Consider the following 17,883-nt stretch of genomic DNA (forward strand, 5'->3'; position numbering starts at 1 on the left):
AGAGAGAGGAGGAGAAATAGGGTGAAATGCTAAGCTAGTGATCAAGATTTTGTCACTAATTTAGGTAAATCTTTCCCTGGTAATCTGCATATTCACATAATAATTTACATCCACATCTTGTAGTCTCCCTTTAAAAACTACTTTTGACTAGTTTACCTCCTTTTTGATGAAATATCAGAAATTCTGCTTCTTTTGTACTGTGTACTGTAAAATTTAAAACTCCATTTGTGATTAGTTGATACGAGCACTTGGATAACAGTATAGGTAACTTGCTTTTTGTATCACTTTTCTGATTTTTATAGGAAATATAATGGTCACATTGAAAGTAAGCCACTGACCATTCCAAAGGATATTGACCTCCATCTAGAAACAAAGTCAGTTACAGAAGTGGATACTTTAGGTAAGGGAAATCTTGGTAAAGTGTTCTGTAAATCTCAGTTTTATGCTATGCTAGTGCAAATACTTTGATTTTATCATTGTGGCTAAATTTTTTGTTTAGTTTTTAATCATTAAGTTCATCTTAAAGAATATGAAATCTTTTTCAGAACTTAGAAGCTCAGAATGGCTTCATTTGAATTTAATTTCTTTTCCTATTTATCTAACCTGTACTAAGAATTATTTTTCAGAAAGGCTGACTTACATGTTTGTTACGCACTTTCTGTTTTATGTCGAGATCACAGTCACTTTTCATTATTTCGAATTCTAGACTTCTTGCCTTAAGTGCCATTCTGCTCCTTTTATGATGTGGCTTGCAGAAATGATTTTGTGTGTTTTTAGTTACCTGTACTTAACAGCGATTGAACTTTTATGCTCATGCTTAGTAGACAGGAAAGTGGCCTTAGAGCAATGAACTGGATTAGGAATCAGAAAACTTATTCAAGATTTACTTTTACCCATGGGATATTTATGATAAGTTATGTGGGTTTTCCCCCCTGTATATCAATGTTTATAAATGTATAATAACTATAATGATTTTATATTTAAAGTAAAATTTATGTGAAATTATTTGAATCCTATAAGAGAATGACATCTAAGATGATACTGTATTAAATACTGGTTTTCAAGCCTGACTGTCCATCAGCATCTCTTGAGCAGCTCTTTAAAAGAAAGATTCTTCATATCTACCCCTGGAGATCCAGTAAATCTAGAGTGGGTTCTGGGAATTTGTATTTTTTAAAATGCTCTTAGTGGTTCTGACTTTGGACCAGGTTTGAGAACTAATGGTTTACATGGTAAGTGAGAAATAAAAATAACGTACTGAAAAAATAATTTTGGTAATGTATAAATATCATGTAATTTGGCCCTTCCTGGGTTAAGTCATAACCACTCCTGAAAACCTTAGTAGATTTCATGTAGCATCTCATATAGAATTATTTAGTGATACAAAATGGCTTCAAGGTATTTGGAAGTTGATTCTGTATTTACAAAGATTTTTACTTGTGTGTGTGTGTGTATCTCTATGTATCTATCTGTCTATTTCTCTCTCTATATAGAAGGGGTGTCCTGGAGCCCCAAAATGTCAATGAGGAGCACTATAAATTGGTATCATTAAGACTGTTGTGACTGGTTATGTCACCCTCCTTTTTTCCTTTTAACTGTCTTTAATGCAAAATCTAAAACATTTAAGAGCACTTGGTCTTTTTGACTGGTTGTCACATTGGTCTTACTAATCTTTTATGTGTGCTTACTTGTATAAAATGTTCACAGACATATAAATACAAAAATATATACACATTCTCCCTGATTTCTAGTACAGATTTTTGTCATTTTTACTAGTAACTAATGTTAAATGAATAATCAGCTTATTAGCCTTAATAGTAGCTTAAATTTGAGTATTTATCAGGTGTTGTTGTAAGTGCTTTACTTTTATTAACCTTCCAGTTCTGTGAGATTTGTAACTGTTATTGACATCCCCCCCCAAAATTCATTGAACTCATATAGTTAAATAACTTGGTGTGGGTTATACACCAAATGTGGTAGAGCCTGTTATTGAGAACTAGGCTATTTTAATGAACTTAAAAAAGATTAAAATTAAGGTCTTATCGCATAGCTTATTCAATATTTTGTTTTGTTAGTACAGTTTTGAAACTAATTGCAAATGGTACTAGTTTAACAACTGGCCACATAATTTCAAGAGCAGAATAATGGGGAGATGTTTTGTTTATGTTTATGTTTATGTAATCATTTGTGAATGCATGCTGTGTATGTGTGTTTAGGTAAAAGTAGAGGGTTTTTCTCCCTGAATTTAATTACACTCATGAGCTTAAGGCAAACCAGTAGGCTTGATGAACTGTTAAGTTTTCTTTCGTTTCCAGCAGCCTAATCAAAGACACATAGGTAATTATATTATTGAATACGAAAAGAATATAATACTGGGGTTAAATATATAGCCAAGATTATATATAATTTGTACTTCTGTTGAATGTATATATATTATTGGTATCCCAATAAGTATCTTGAAAGTCTATCTTAATTTCTATTAGCTATCTATTTATAAGAACCTCTTAAAGAACATAAAAATATTTGAAATGTCACTTGGCTGTTTGCTGTTAGTGAATTTCTTGGAGGAAGCCTCTGAATGTGTGGGCAGCATGAAGAATTGGAACACTTACTTCAGTTATTAATAAAAATTGACAGCCTTCAGATAAATGGATTTTGGTTTACCTGAATGGATATTTGTCTGTCTGTTCTACCCATTTCCCTGTGTTCCTTCTGGAAAGTCATTGAAAAGGGTGATTTTAGAGGAGAAGTGATGTGGCTAGAATCCTTCAGCTACTGAGGGTAAATCTTTCCGACTGATATTCATAAGCTATTATATTTATCAGGAAAAAAAAAAACCTAACAATTAAAATAACTTGAAGCAAATTAAAAATTTATCCAGTCATGAAAGGATTTGGAATTTTTGCTGACTTACAGAGATGTAAGTTTAGTTGGTTCGTTTTGATATTTTAAATAAGTCTTTCTTTTAGTGGTATTTTATTTTCAAAATACTTTTTCTATGAATGCATGATTTTAAAATATCCTCAAATATTACATTTTACAACTAAAATTTTTCCATAGCAATGTAGGTCATTTTATTATGTACCAGTGGGAACATAGGAATTGATATTTATGTATGTGACTTATGCCCACATTTTCAGGAGGTCTTCTATAAAATGGTGCTGATACTTTGGACTGTACCCACGCAGAAGTAAACCAGAATATCTGAGATGAAAAGGGAGATGGAATCCTATTTACTATCAGGGAATACTAATTTTAATGTAAACACTTTTTGGAAGGGATATGGTCTTATGGAAAATTGACAGGCATTTCATCAGCTTTTCTTACAGGAACACAAGAATAAAAAGTATATTGTTATTTCAATCTGCATTAACTCACAAAATTATTAATCTTCCTTTAGTGCATGCAGTTAATAACTGTAGCAAAGCTTAACTCTCTTACTTCACGGAAATGAAAAATATAAGTAAACTTCTCTTTGTACACCAAGTTATATCCTCAAGTTAAAGTATCATACTTTAGATTCTTAAAAAAAAAGTCTTGAGGGGCGCCTGGGTGGATTAGTCAGTTAAGTGTCTGACTTTGGCTCAGGTCAGGATCCCAGCATCCTAGGATTAAGCCCCTATCTGCTCCCTGCTCATTGGTGAATCTGCTTCTCCCCCCTGTTCCCCCCTCCCCCCGTTCTCTCTCACTGTCTCTGTCTCTCTCTCTCTCTCAAATAAATAAATAAAATCTTTTTAAAATTTAAAAAAATATATTAAAAAAGTCTTGAGGGGTTGCCTGGGTGGCTCAGTTGGTTAAGCATCCAACTCTTGGTTTCAGCTCAGGTCATGATCTCAGGGTCTTTAGATTGAGCCCCATGTCAGGCTCTGTGTTCAGTGCAGAATCTACTGGAGATTATCTCCCTCTCCCTCTGTTCCTCCCCCTGCTTTCTCTCTCTCTAAAATACGTAAATGAAATCTTGAAAAAAAAATTTTTTAAAAACCGTGATTTTTAATTTCTGTAAAAAACAGCTAATCAGCTGAGAAAATACCAACTCATTTTGCAGTCTTTTTTAACAACAATTTAAATAATTTTTGGTAATCATTCCAAGTTTTAAAGAATTATTTAATTTATGAAGTATTAAAATTTAATTTTGAGTGTCAACATTCTTGGTCTGTTTCCTGCATTTTTAGATCCTCATATTTGCAAACCTTACATTGCATATCAACAAATGAATGAAGTTTGGCATGGTTAAAGTTAATTATAGATAAATCCTCCTGAGCTGTTTATTTATAGAAGTTTAAGTAAACTTTTTTTTTTTTTTTTTTGACCTTTATTTTTCAGCATTGCATTATTTTCCAGAATACCAGTGGCTGGTGGATTTCACAGTGGCTGCTACAATTGTGTATCTAGTAACTGAAGTCTACTACAATTTTATGAAGCCCACACAGGAAATGAATATCAGCTTAGTCTGGTGCCTGCTTGTTTTATCTTTTGCAATGTATCCTTCAAAACATCATTAATATTAATTAATAAGTTTGTGCTCCTTTTGTAGCTAATACAATTAGATCTCATCTCTGATTTTAAAAAAAATTTAGAGAATTTTTCTTTGTTGAAATCCTCTTTATTTAATAGAAACAACTTTCCAAGTAGAGGTAAATAGTTTAAAAAGTGAAATACAAGAAAAGATGCCAGTTCTTTGCCTTTGCTTTCTTAAGTGAATTTCATGTCACTGGAAGCCACTTTACCCTGTTTTAGGTATCCTGAGATTTTCTTCCATATATTTAAATATTATGTGATAATAGTGTTTAACTTTAGATTATTGCACCCCTCTTCTCCTTCCTTTTTCTTCCCTTCAATTCTCCCAAAATAGTAAGGAAACAACTGTTCTACCCAATCAGGAGTCAGTTTTAGTGATACCTATGAAAATACTATTTATAGCTAAGCAGTATAGTGTTTAACCACCTTCCTTCAACTATTTTTTATTCTCGTCTATAGAGGGTAAACTTTTTTACAGAATTCGAAACCTCAGTAGTTCAAATACATCATTTCTATTTTGTTTTCCCGTGGAAATAGCCTCCTGCAGCTCTCAGCTCTGTAAACTTACTGCATAGCTGTTAACCTTCACTGTCTTACTAAGAATTCCCTGTGTCTCTCTCTGGATCACATCATCTGCTCTTCCTTGGTTTACTGTCCTTTGGCAGAGTGCATACACTTACAGTGTCCTGGAAAGGGGTGCTACAGTTTTTATTTTTGAAATCTTGCATGCCTAAACTTTTTTTCCCCTTAGATTCAGTTGATAGTTTGGCTCAGTACAAATTCTAAGAAAGAAATAATTTTTACTGGGTGTTTTGAAGGCTCTTGAGAAACTAGATGCCTTCTTGCTCTGGCATATGCCTCGCTTTCCCCTCACATACCCCCTTTAGATGCTTTTTCTCCTTTGGTATTCTGAAGTTTCATCATCAATTTGGCTAAATTCTAAGTTTAACTTTTAACTCTGGGGACTCATCCTTTATTACTAGGCACCTTTTCCCCTTACTTTTATTAAAATGAAACATTTCCTCCTCCATTTCTGCCTGTCTAGAGATGGCTCCTTTTTGTTTGATGTTTATATCCATATTTCCATGTGGGTACAAAGCTCCTGCTTGATTTTAGTTTTAGGATTTAACCGTTGCTGTTGCTGTTTTCACTCGATAAATGAGGGCTCTGCACATCTGCCTGGCTTGTCATCTATCACTAATCATTTCCCATTCACCATATCTTCTAAATATAGTAATGTCATTTTTTAGAGGAATTTTACTGCTTTTTTTTTTTCTTCTCCTTCATTGTATTTATGTACTTAAAAACAAATTCCTTTATACAGTCATTTTGGTGCGGATTAAGGAGAGACCAGAAGTCAGTGGATATGCTCAATCTGCTGTTTTTATCCAAAAGTTTTATATTGACTGTGATAAAATTCTGTTTTCTGTCGTCTTTTTCAGGGACTCTTAGTAATGACTTGTTCTTCCTTTGAGTGGTTCTTTAATATTATCTCCCTTATTTTCTCTTCTCTTCTCTTCTCTTCTCTTCTCTTCTCTTCTCGCTTTTCCTCTTAATTTTCTCTTAACCCTGTTGTTGAATTTTTTAATATCAGCTTTCTAAAAAACTTTTTAAGACTTTGGATGTTCTATTTTCATAGCATTCTTGTGTCATGGATGTATAATTATCTTTTTAGTTCTAAGGATATTAGTATCTTTTAAGTTTTAATTTATGCCTTGTGTTATTTTCTGAGTATCCCTCTCACCTTTTTAATTGTTGTCATGTTAGAGATTGTTCTTAAATGTTGCATGACTTTTGATTATCTTTTATATTCAAGAAGGAGGCATTTAAAAATTAGAAGTTTTGTACAAGTGGACGGAACTTGTTGATAGGTGGCCTTTTTTGCAGATGACTGAGTGGGGACCTTCCATTATCTTGAGGGGACCTCTTGATATCAGTGTCTGCAGGTTGTTGGATCTGTCATTTTCTCCAATAAGAATTGTCCATTCTCTCATCTTTGGGGTATAAGTCTGATAACCAGTGTTACGGGTACTGATTGGGGAAGAAGGCTCAGATATTCAGCATTTAATGTATAGGCATTAATTTAAGTGCATGTCTGTGGCCCCTTTGTGCCTGTTGTTTTCAGGTCTTCATTGTCACCCTAAGTTTTACATGGTATGCCCAAGCCCAGTCTTTGCTGATTTAATACCTTCAGATAGTATTTCTTCTGGGTTTTGCCAGAGTTGGGGAATGGCCATCACCTAATCTGTATGATTAGGCAAGACAAGATCTGGCAAGTCTGATTACTGCTAATATAGTCATTCAACCTATCATCCTGTTTTCATTCATCCTGCAACCCTTCCTTCAGAGGTCCCCGCTATTACATTTCTTGACTTTTCCAGAGTTTATGAATGAGTTGGCTTTCTTTATACTGGGTTTCTCCCTTTGTTGATCCAGCATAACAGAGAAGGCAGAAGCCTAAATCAGTTCTTGCTTGTCTATCTGTTTAGACTGTCTTCCAAATTTGTGTTGACATTGCTTTTCTACAAACTGTCGTCTCTTCCTCTTCTTTGGCTTTTAGTTTCTTTGCTATATGGTTTATTTAGTCAGATTTTGGGAGTAAGCAGAATAAATGCATATCTTACATCTTTTATATTCAACTAGAGACTGCTGAACTGTCTTTTAAAACTATAAATGGATACTATTTTAAATATATGATATGATTTGACATTCAACATCACTACGCTCCTTGTTGACTCTTTTGGATGGATTTAGGTATAATGTAGACGAGAAGAGCCAGAACAAAGTCTTTAAGAGTTAACATCTTCACCAGGTAGATAATTCCTCTGGATAGAAATACTGATCATATGTGTCAGTTGAGAACATCCCCAGATATCTTGTGCTATACTAATTTCAAGAGGAGATTAAGTTGATAAGCAATTAGAATATTACTTTTTAATTCTGTAGTAGTAAGTATGTAAAAACACTATGCAGTCAAAGACCCAGCCGTAGACGTCGAGTTAATATAAACACACTAAAAATATCTGAACTTGATAATTAGCACTAGCTGACTACGTGCCGTGGTTTTTTTTTTTTTTTTTTTTTTTTTTTTTTATAACTTTGAGTTCTCATGTTCTCTGAAATACTGCTTATTTTGGAATATTCTTCATTTTCATCATGGTAGATGGTAGGATATTAAAATGGTATTTATGTAGAAATGCATATTGGATATCCACTCTTATTTAATGTTCTACAACCCTTAATACTGATTTACCAGAGAAATTAGAAAAATGTACCTCTTGAGAGCTACTCAGATTATTGTTTATGTGAATAAATTTCATCTTTCATTTCATTCAGTAATGCCTAATAATGCGAGAGCAAAGGTCCCACACAGTCTTCAGCACTGAACTGGCTCTGCTTAGTTTTAAGTAGTGCACTCGTGAAATGCTCCAGACAATAGCATCTCTGCGGGAATCTGGTAGCTGGCTGTCTCGCCATCCTAGAGAAGACAGAAAGTACTGAAGGGCTTTAGAATCCAAGCTATTTTCTGCCAACTTTAACCCTCCACAAAGGGGATAGGGAAGATGGAAAGGAGAATTGTGTGTATGTTTAGGTATGTGATTTTTCCTTCAAACTTGTAGCATGTGAGAAAATGACCTACTGCCTTCATTGGTATGCAGGAAACCAGAATTCAGAGCCATCTATCCAGATTTAACATCAGGGAGGAGTCTGTGTATAGCCTATCTTTTATGTTAGTTATATCTAGTTTGCCTTTCACACCATATGAACAGTGTATAACTGCAGTGACCTCTGTCTGGCTTCTCTTTATTTTCTTATTGTATGTGTCTACTAATTAGTCAAACACATGTCTCCATTGATTACATAGGACAATAGATCCACTTAATTCCAGAGTCACACACACATCAGTTGATTCAGAAATTCTCTGCAGTTGTTACTTTGTTAAAGTGGTCCAAACTTTAGACATGTATAACTTAAACAATTAGCTAACTTAAAAGTGAAGAAGAAAACTGTTTTCATTACATGGACACTGAAATCTTAAACTGACCTGGACTAAACTGGACTGTCTCTTGTCATCAGCTCTGCTTTCTGTTTCAACAGAGTTGTGCATGCATCTCACCTATCACACCTTCTGGCCTTACTCCTAAACCCAAACACATTCTCAGCTTTACTCCCTTGCCTATTTGTAATTCTGACCACCTCATTTGATCTAGTGTGTGTGTTCTATGTCCATTTATGCTGAGTTACATGGTATGGGGAAGATAAAAAGTAAAGAAAGCCTTAGAGTGAGGATGGAACAGTTGTATTAATAGTCTTTCCTGCATGATGGCCTATGTAGCCTTAGAGTCACTGGAGAAATGTCTACTGACTCTATAATATGAAGTATATCATTTTCATTTATGAATAAAGGAAAAGCAAAAGGTAAAAATGATGCTTACAAAAAAATTCAGTAATCTTTCGGTGAAAGTAAAACTCTTAAAAATTAAAATACTCTCAATCTATGGATTTTTTTTTCAAAGAACCTTTTCTTATGAATAAGCTGTATCACAGAGTAATATTGAGTCAATTACGTGAATTTGAGTGAGAAGAAAGCTATTCTACAAAGAATGATAAAGCTTCTCAGTAGTCCTATTATATTTGGTTAAAGGACTGGATCATTAGTCACATTTCCACACTGCTTGTATTTTACAATGTGGATGGTTTAAGGTACAAAACCCTATTATGTATGTTTTTAAGGCTATGTTTTAAAATTTTAATTTGCCTTGGTTGCCAGACATGCAAATTTCATACAATGCCAAAAGTTGGGAATGGCCCTAAATGGAAATAAATTCTAAGGTTTGCTGTGTTATTCTGTTCTATATGTAGATTTGTAAACTAAGGTGTGCAAATTAAATGCTGCACTTGTTTGCTGTAGGAAATAGACAACTATAGCAAACCAGCACAACTTGGTCACCTTTTCTAAATTCCTTAAAGGATCCTAAATTACTGTATTCGTATTTTATAAAATGTTCTGCTTTATATCAATAAGAAAAATGAAACACTAAACCCTGAAGTAAACTGTATAAGCTATCAAATCTCCTGGTGAGAAAGGAACAGAGTAAAAGCTATTGAATCTAAGCCAAAGGACTTGGTTAAAAATTTGTACATAGCATGGTGTGTCAAAGATAGTTTCTTTTAGAAACTTTTGGAGATCTTCTGTGATACCAGTGTTGCCAATTTATTTGCCTTTCGGGTCGGAAACCTAGAGTTATAAAGAGAACTTACTTTGGGAGATAAAACCAGTATTTCTGGTCTATTAATTTATAATTAAGACTTTTGCCCCCTTTTAGCTAGGAAGTGATAATTTTCCTCCTACACCTAAAAATTTAAGGATAATCTTCATTGTTTTGCTTTATTTTAATCCAGATGATTAGTTAATAGTTTTAGGTTTGCTTGCTCTTATTTTTAAATAAAACGTATGTTTTATGCTCTCAAAAATCGTTGACTATTATTTCCTTCCACAATCTGGCTAGGTTGAGGCTGGCTATAAGCTCTCGGGGGACAAATTTTAAACATGCATAATAGGTTTTTTGCTTAATTCTGAGAGAAATTTAGGTTCTGTTTCTTTTCTCTTTAAAGTAAGTGAACCTTCTTCTCTAAGAAAATTTGAAAAAAAATATTTTAGTTCAAATTATCCAAGTTGGTCGTTTTATTTTATAAGTTGGAAGACAGGATCAATTCTTTTTAAAAGGTTTTACTTGGTAGGTCATGAGGGTTAATGGACTTGTTAGTTTTCAGTGTACTACTGTAGCAGATTCTTGGTATGGTTTTTAGGCTTCTTTGCAGTGACAATGCAAAGTACAATGTGTTTTCAGTATTTTGGTTGCTTTAATATAAAAATAGATGTAGGAGGGTTAGCCGTTTGAATAGAAAAAAACTTTATTGTTAGTGGTCACAAAAAAAAGAATACAATCTTTAATGGCGTAGAAAACTTTCAGTTTACATGAAAATGACTTAGTTGAGTGGAAACATGATATATTTTTAAAAGATACAAATTTTTTGAAAAAATTTTGAGAAACTTTTGTGAAAACCTCTGTTTATTCTTAGGGTGGTATCCATTAGATTTGTGTATTGGCAACAAAATACTTACTCTCGTAATGTGATCTCTATTTCTTTCCTTCTCAAAAAAAGCATTGATAAATATCTTTGAATAATTTCAGAATGTTAGGGTATAGAAGACATTTTCTTAATAGGAGAATTGGGTCTTTGAAACAATGTAAGTACAAACTAAATTGAAACAGTGTCTTGGTAAGTAGATGTTCTTTAAGTTGTTATCCTAGATCTGAGAGAAGTTTGCCGTTTTAGACCTGAAAAGTAAGCATATTCATCATTTAAAAAAGCTCTTTCTCCAGCTTGAAGATAAACATATTTAAAATATTTCCTACTGATTAAATCTTTCCACTTATCCTTGATTTTTCTTGCCTATTGAAATTTTGGTATTTGCATGTATAGTTGCTTAATTCCAGTTGCGAAAAAGGTTGATATTAAATTAGAACTTTAAAAATGTCAGCCATGTGGCAGAAAAAAATTTATCCCATCCCTAACATTCTTTTTATTTCAAGGGTTGAGATTTTGTAATCTAAAGTGAAATAAGTTATCCCTTAAAGGACGTGGTCCGTTCAGCTGGGACTGAGGGGTTAAAAAGGAAAAAAAAATTATTAAAAGAAAATGACTATTTGCATCAGTAGTTTTGCATATGCAGTTTTGAATATTTACTAATATATTCTTTATAAAAGTCTAATTTACAGAATGATCTATGAGAATAATAGCGAGATAAAGGTAGCAGAAGAGTTTACTCATAAAGTACTTGACCATTATTTTCATTAAATTATAAATCAGGAAGTGGTGTGTCTTTCCCTGGTGTTTTTTGCTGTACATGTCTGTAAATATAGAAGCCTAATTTTCTTGGCATAATGTTATTTACATTATCAGGTTGTATTCATGTATGAAAGGATAAAAGTAAGTATATCTTACTTACTTGGAAATTGTGGACAATTTATGAAGAAAGAGCAGATTTAAAGGAACTAAGAGAAATTCATTTTGAAAGCCATTCCTATAGTATTTCAGGTATAGTCTATTGTTTATTTTTCTATATGAATAACTTATGGTTAATAAGCATATTCATGGGATTAGAGCATAAAAGAATTTTTCTTCCTTATTTCAAAATACTTTGTTATGTATAGGTATTAGAAAATTTGGAAAGTAGCTCAACAAAATCTGTTACTATCTTAGCTAGTATAGACAGTCCCTGTAAGTGATCTCAAAATAAAGTTACCACAGTTGTCAGGAACTCTGAATGGGGTACCACCGTGTAGTTATTTCTCCTGTGTCTTAAAAAATAAGCCAGTTTTATATTCTGATACATCAAATGCTGACAAAAGTCTGTCTTCATAGGAATTTTTTCTTTAGTCTGCTACTATATACTCTTTAATAAGTTTGGACTTATTATATATTAATTGAATAAAATATACATTGCTCAAAAAGGTTGATAAAACAAGCCGTTGAGTTTTGAGTTGAAAGATGATGAAGATTCTACAAAATAAAATCCCACAGTAGACTTCAGTTGATTCAGCAAATCTTTGCTTAATTCTTTCAGCCAGGAATAAACTTTTAGGCACTGAAAATACTTAGATATTTTTCTTTTGGAGGGAGAATAGAACTCTTGGAAAAGCCTGTTTACTTCATTATAAAATAAAATATTTGTTCTGTTCTCTTCTGGGTTGTGTATACATCAGGTCTTTGCCAGTGGATGATTAAATTGTATTGAAATCATAGTTTCATGATGATAGTGTTTCATAGCATTAAAGGATTTCTAACAGTTGGTTAATGTTCCCATTAACATTTCACTATATTTTAATAGGATGTGGAAATTATTTCAGTGCATGAGATTGAAAAGGTAGCAAAACGTACATATGTACTTTATGCTGTGAATTCATGGTTAAACTGTTTAGGTTCTGTTAAACTCCAGGACATAATGTACCTTTTTTCTGGAGTTGGGGATATGTTGTAGATCAAGACTTTATTAAAACCTAGATTGAAATTCTTAAAATGTTAACTTTCGTCAAACAATATATACACATAGGTTATATAGACAAAAATACTTAACATGTTGTCTCGAAAACTAAGTCCGGTTCCAGATCCCCCTTATCACTTCTGTTCGTGTTTTAGCTGGTTATTTTGGCTTTTAAAAATCTTTGTGTTTCTAAATATAATGCTTATACTTCTTTTAATTCGATGTTTCTGATAGGTGAGGATTTTCCTTTCTTAAAATATGCCATCCTGTCTGCTTTCTGTCCTTTATGTTCTTAATTACTTCACGATTTTACTGAAAAGTGTCAATATTCAGTGATTATTACACCTATGTAAATATTACATGTGAGCATTATAAGGTATTACCAGTTCTTTTGTAATTTTTTTCGTTACTTTTTAACATTTATTTATTTTTTCTTTGTATTTATTAATTCCACTAGCTTCTCTGTATTGTTTTCCACTAGGTCGCTTATAACTTGTATTAGTTCCCCCACCTTTCCCCTTCTGTGTGGAGATACCCTTTCTGGAGACTTCCATTCTTTAGCTTTTATCTGGAGGGATTGCCCTCAGGCCTGCTAGACAGCCATCATTCTGGGACTTATTTTTGTTGTCATCCTGGAATTCTCTCTGCCTTTCTCCCAAGTTGAATTTCCCATTTCCAGAATTCAGTGTTTTTGTCTTTCTTGATTTGTTCAAATGTTTTGGTGGAGCTTTCTGCTGAAGTGTGCATTCATGGGCACTAGTTTCAGACTGCAGTCTGGAAAGCCTTAATTCTGTACTCGCATTAACCTGGATGTAGAATTCCAGGTCGTCAGTATTCTTCTTCATAATTCTGAAGACGTTGCTTCATTGTTCTCAACCTCAGACTTTACTCATAAGAAGTACAGCGTCATGTTATGTAATCTTTTGCATATGATTTGTTTTATTTTTCTTCTCAGTAAGTTTTTCTTCGCAGGAATATTCTCTTTGGTTTCTGAAGATTCATGATCACATACCCTGTTGGAAATCTTTTTTTCATTCTTTGTGCTGGGCTTCTGGTAGGCTATTTTAATTTGGAAACTTTGAGTTTGGAGCTGTCTTTTATGTTGTGTTTGGTAAGTTCTTCCCTTTTGTAATCTCCCCACCCTGTTCTCTTTCTGTCTCCTTTTGTTAGTCAGATATTGTACCTCCTAGATTGATCCTCTCATTTTGTCACCCTTATACTTGATGGAACTTTGCCTCAACTTTATCTTTCAAACCTGTTTTTAAAAATTTATTTTGCCTGGGGCGCCTGGGTGGCTGATGAGCATCTGCCTTCGGCTCAGGTCATGATCCCAGGGTCCTGGGATTGAGTCCCACGTCCGACTCCTTGCTCAGCGGAGAGTTTGCTTCTCTGCCCCTCCCCTGGCTCGTGCTCGCTTGCTCTCTTGTTTACTCCCTCACTCTCTCAAATAAATAAAATCTTTAAAAAATTATTTACCTGTTCTATTGATTTTTGTTCAGCTTAATGAAATAGCCTTACAAAATATAGATACATCTCATATGTAGATAATCTGTGTGTAAAAACATATATGTAAAAAATTTTTATTCTCCTGCCTGTATCATTCTTTTCTCCAAGTTACTTTTTCCCCAGTGCTATTTTTTTACTTTTACATAAGATGCCGTGCTCTAATACAGAGATTGATAAACTGGCCCGCGGCGTCTGCGTTGCATCCTGTCTTTGTATAGCTCTTGAACTGAAAATGGTTTTTTAACATTTTTAAAGGGTTGTTTAATAAAGATTAAAAAGCCACAGAAGAGTATGCTACAGAGACTGTTGATGGTCCACAGAGCCTAAAATGTTTACTATCTGTTCCTTAACAGAAAGTTTTCTGATCTCTGCTTTAATGTGTGTAGATTCCTGGCTTTTCTTTCATATTTAAGAGTCAGACACTACAAGTGAATTGGAAACCGTATGTAAGTAGGGCTTGGTTAGCTTTCCTGGAGATTAAAACTTGGTAATGCTGAAGCTAGTTTTGTTCTGGGTAGACCTTGTAATGTCATTATTTATTGGTCTTTTCTTTGGGGCCTTTTGGTTTCTCTAGAACAGAGTCTCATCTTGCCTGAGGGTGTGAGCCTGCTGCACCTGTTTTGAAAGTGAGAACACCTTTGAGTATGTAGGCTTTCATTTGTTCCGATTTCAGTACAGTTGCCTTAACCTAAATTCTGTACTTCAGAATCGGTTTCTTCAGAGGCTAAATCTTCATCTTCTGCTGGAGTCACAGTGAACTATGTTGCCTGGCTGCAGAGGGAGTGGAGGGTTGGGCATCCAGTTTCTACTTACGCTTATACCTCTGTTTTCACCCTGAAATGACACTGCTGTGTTTTGTAGAATATCGTACCTCCTAGATTAAATTTTCATGGGAAAGGTTAAAAGATTTAAACATAACTGGGAATTATTTATGAAGTAAAATTAACTTAGTTTTTTTTTTTTTATCATTGTATAATCTGTTTGTGCTTGTATACATTCCCATACTACTTTTTGGTATTGGAAGTTCATTATTTTATTCCATTATATAGAAAACATCGTTATTGCTAAAAACTATGAAGAAATCTTTAGTATTCACAACAGTCCTCTGAGGTGGTAGATGTGTTAGTCACATTTTACAAATGAAGAAATTGGAGACACAGAGAAGTTAATTAACTTTTACGTGGAGGATCACATAGTAAGAGTAGAACCAAGATTCAGGCAGGCAGCCTAGATCTAGAGAATGCTTTCTTTCCATCTATGTTACACTGTAGTTCAAGATAGCATATGATAGGGGCACCGTGGCTGGCTTAGTCACTTAAGCATCCAACTCCTAGCTCAGCTCAGGTCTTGATCTCAGGGTCATGAGTTCAAGCCCTGATTTGGGCTCCACACTGGGTGTGGAGCCTACTTTAAAAAAATTAAAAAGATAGCATATGATATACATAGCAGGTGAATTAGAGTAGTGATTACTGTGAGTTCAGAAGAGGGAGAGAATGCCTGGACTGGAGAGTTAATGGTAAGCTTTAGAAAGGATGTGTGGAGCTTGAGTCTGAGTAGGTAGGGGAATAAGGTAGTTCAGATAATAGGTTGTAATCTAAGACAGTATAGCTGTTACCTTTAGGGAATGTTAATACCATTCTGATTTAAGTAGAGGCTTGGGGACAGTTGAATAAAAGCTTGAACACACAGATGTAGCCAGATCATAATATTACATTTCAGAATATTGTATGCGTATTTTACACTATGGGTTATGGGAAGGTTTTGTTCTAATATGGGATTCAATAGATACCTGGTTTTAAGATTCACCCAGTATTCAGTATGATTCGAGGATGCATTTTAGGTGTTTGTGGTTAACGTATTAAGGTAGTAGTGATATAAGGAAGATTATGCTTCCTGCCTGGATTAGATTGCATTTAATTTTGTTATTTTCTTTCCTTTAGTGTTGACATATTTTGTAATTTAATTATTCTTCGGTAACAAAGTATTGCGGTAGGTGTAATATTTGAGAAATTTCATTTTGATCATTTGATACCACTTTTGGCTAAGATGTTTTGCTTTTCACTGTAAGTGAAGGAGTTGGAAATTGTCTCTAGATTCTTGTATCATTTTCAGTAAAAATAAAGCAATGTTTTTTCCAGCGTGGGCTTAGGGCCCTCAGGCAATGAGAGAGATCATAGCTAGATCTGAGAAGCGGTTCAGTTGTGATTTGGGTGGGCGGGTGGGGGGTTGTTTCGGCTTTTAATCTTACTCCATTTTCCTTATTCTTTCCCAATGTGTAAGCTTTGTTGTAATGCCAAGAAAGAGATGGACCTATAGTGTTTGATACTAGTAAAATGAACTACCAGTGTTGTTTCTTTTATTTTTAAGTTTTGGAGAAGAGTTAAATGAGTAAGGAACACGGGATTCAGAATATCCTAGAGGGAAAAATTGGAGTATCTGTATTCTAGAATTTCATCATCACTCTTAAAACAGTGTTTTTGTGTTTCACTCCTTGAATGCTGAAAGTTAAGATGAAGTTTAAAAGACTTGTAAAATTGTTCCTAACTTGCTTTCTTAGAAAACTTGGTACTCAGAGATAGATTCTCTACTGCATTATAAGAAAAACAACGATTTGCATGGGGAAAAGCTTCAGTAGTCCTATTTATTGAAAAAGTCAGGGTTTTTTTTGTTATTTGCTTTCATAATGTTCACACTTAACCTGGTTTCATCTCTTAATAAAGTGATTAATATCACTTAATCATAGATATAATGAGGCTATGCTTTTATAATTGCATTATTTTAAAAATAGTTGTATAATAGGATCTTACATGTGTAATACTTCTCTGAAGAGAACTTAGGAAGCTTTAAGTAAAGAAGTCGTAATTTTGTAGTTTTAGTAATTGTACTATTAAAAACTAAACCATAATGTCAATTTAAGCTACAGTGTGTTTGTTACTTCTGTTACTTAGAAAACTGTCCCAGAAGCTTAGATTATGCAACGTGGTTTAGGTTAATGCTTTGTAGCTTTTTTTTCTGTATGCACACACAGCTCCTCTCAGAAGCATGTTTCATTACAATCAATGTATTTTCACCCAGACTAATGGAACAGGTCTGCGTTGATGGTGGGGCAGATCCTGCCTTTATTTCCCCTTGGTGGAGGCTCTTGATTACTGTCAGGGTCCTGTGTTGGGTATATAGTTTTACTATTTATTTTTCCCTTGGAAAGTCTTTATACTTTAAGCAACTATAGACTACCAGTGTTTGTCTTTGATGTGAGAGCATAAATGCAGAAGCTCTAAAATGAAGATACTCTGTACAGAAATGGAGAAAAATATAGTGGTAGGCTATGTGTAATGGTTAAGTTGTAGAAAAGGTGAAAATCATATTACATCTTAAAATGATGTGGAACCTAAATGTGCTTTGTTAAACCCTCATTAATCATTTTAATTGAAATTGACATCCTATCAATTTGACAGTCCTTCTTAAGCTGAATATTACAAAATCATGCCAACTTCTGCAATGATGCAATATACTTTTATTGCTTATAAATGATTTAGTAGCTGTTAGCCAAGGTAGGAAAAAGATTGACAAATATGTTTAGGGGAAACTTGTACAATAATGTTGGGTGATTTTAGAAAGAATTGTGAAGAGATAACACATGGAATATCACAAAATACCGCACCGCAAAATAAGAACTGCAATGTAAATATCACTCTTGAAATTCTTACTGTAAATTGCAGAGATTGTTGGTTTTGAAGATTTGTAAGACTTGAGGATTTGCAAAAATAATTTAGCTTCCCCTTTCCCTCCTAGTGCTCAATATCGTAAAA

At 33.8% G+C, this 17,883-nt stretch overlaps 1 protein-coding gene across 5 annotated transcripts in view; it reads left to right on the forward strand.

Annotated features, from left to right (window-relative positions):
• Window positions 1-17,883, forward strand: part of TMEM161B (transmembrane protein 161B) — a 65,861-nt gene that overhangs the window by 34,539 nt on the left and 13,439 nt on the right. For all 5 annotated transcript variants that reach the window (XM_040622110.1, XM_040622107.1, XM_040622108.1 and 2 more), the window contains 2 exons: window positions 303-400; window positions 4,324-4,480. In XM_040622110.1, the coding sequence (XP_040478044.1) occupies window positions 303-400; window positions 4,324-4,480 (255 nt within the window). The remainder of the gene's footprint in view (window positions 1-302; window positions 401-4,323; window positions 4,481-17,883) is intronic.

This window comes from Ursus maritimus, unplaced genomic scaffold (genome assembly GCF_017311325.1).
Source record: "Ursus maritimus isolate PB19 unplaced genomic scaffold, ASM1731132v1 scaffold_5, whole genome shotgun sequence".
Taxonomy (NCBI): Eukaryota; Metazoa; Chordata; class Mammalia; order Carnivora; family Ursidae; genus Ursus; species Ursus maritimus.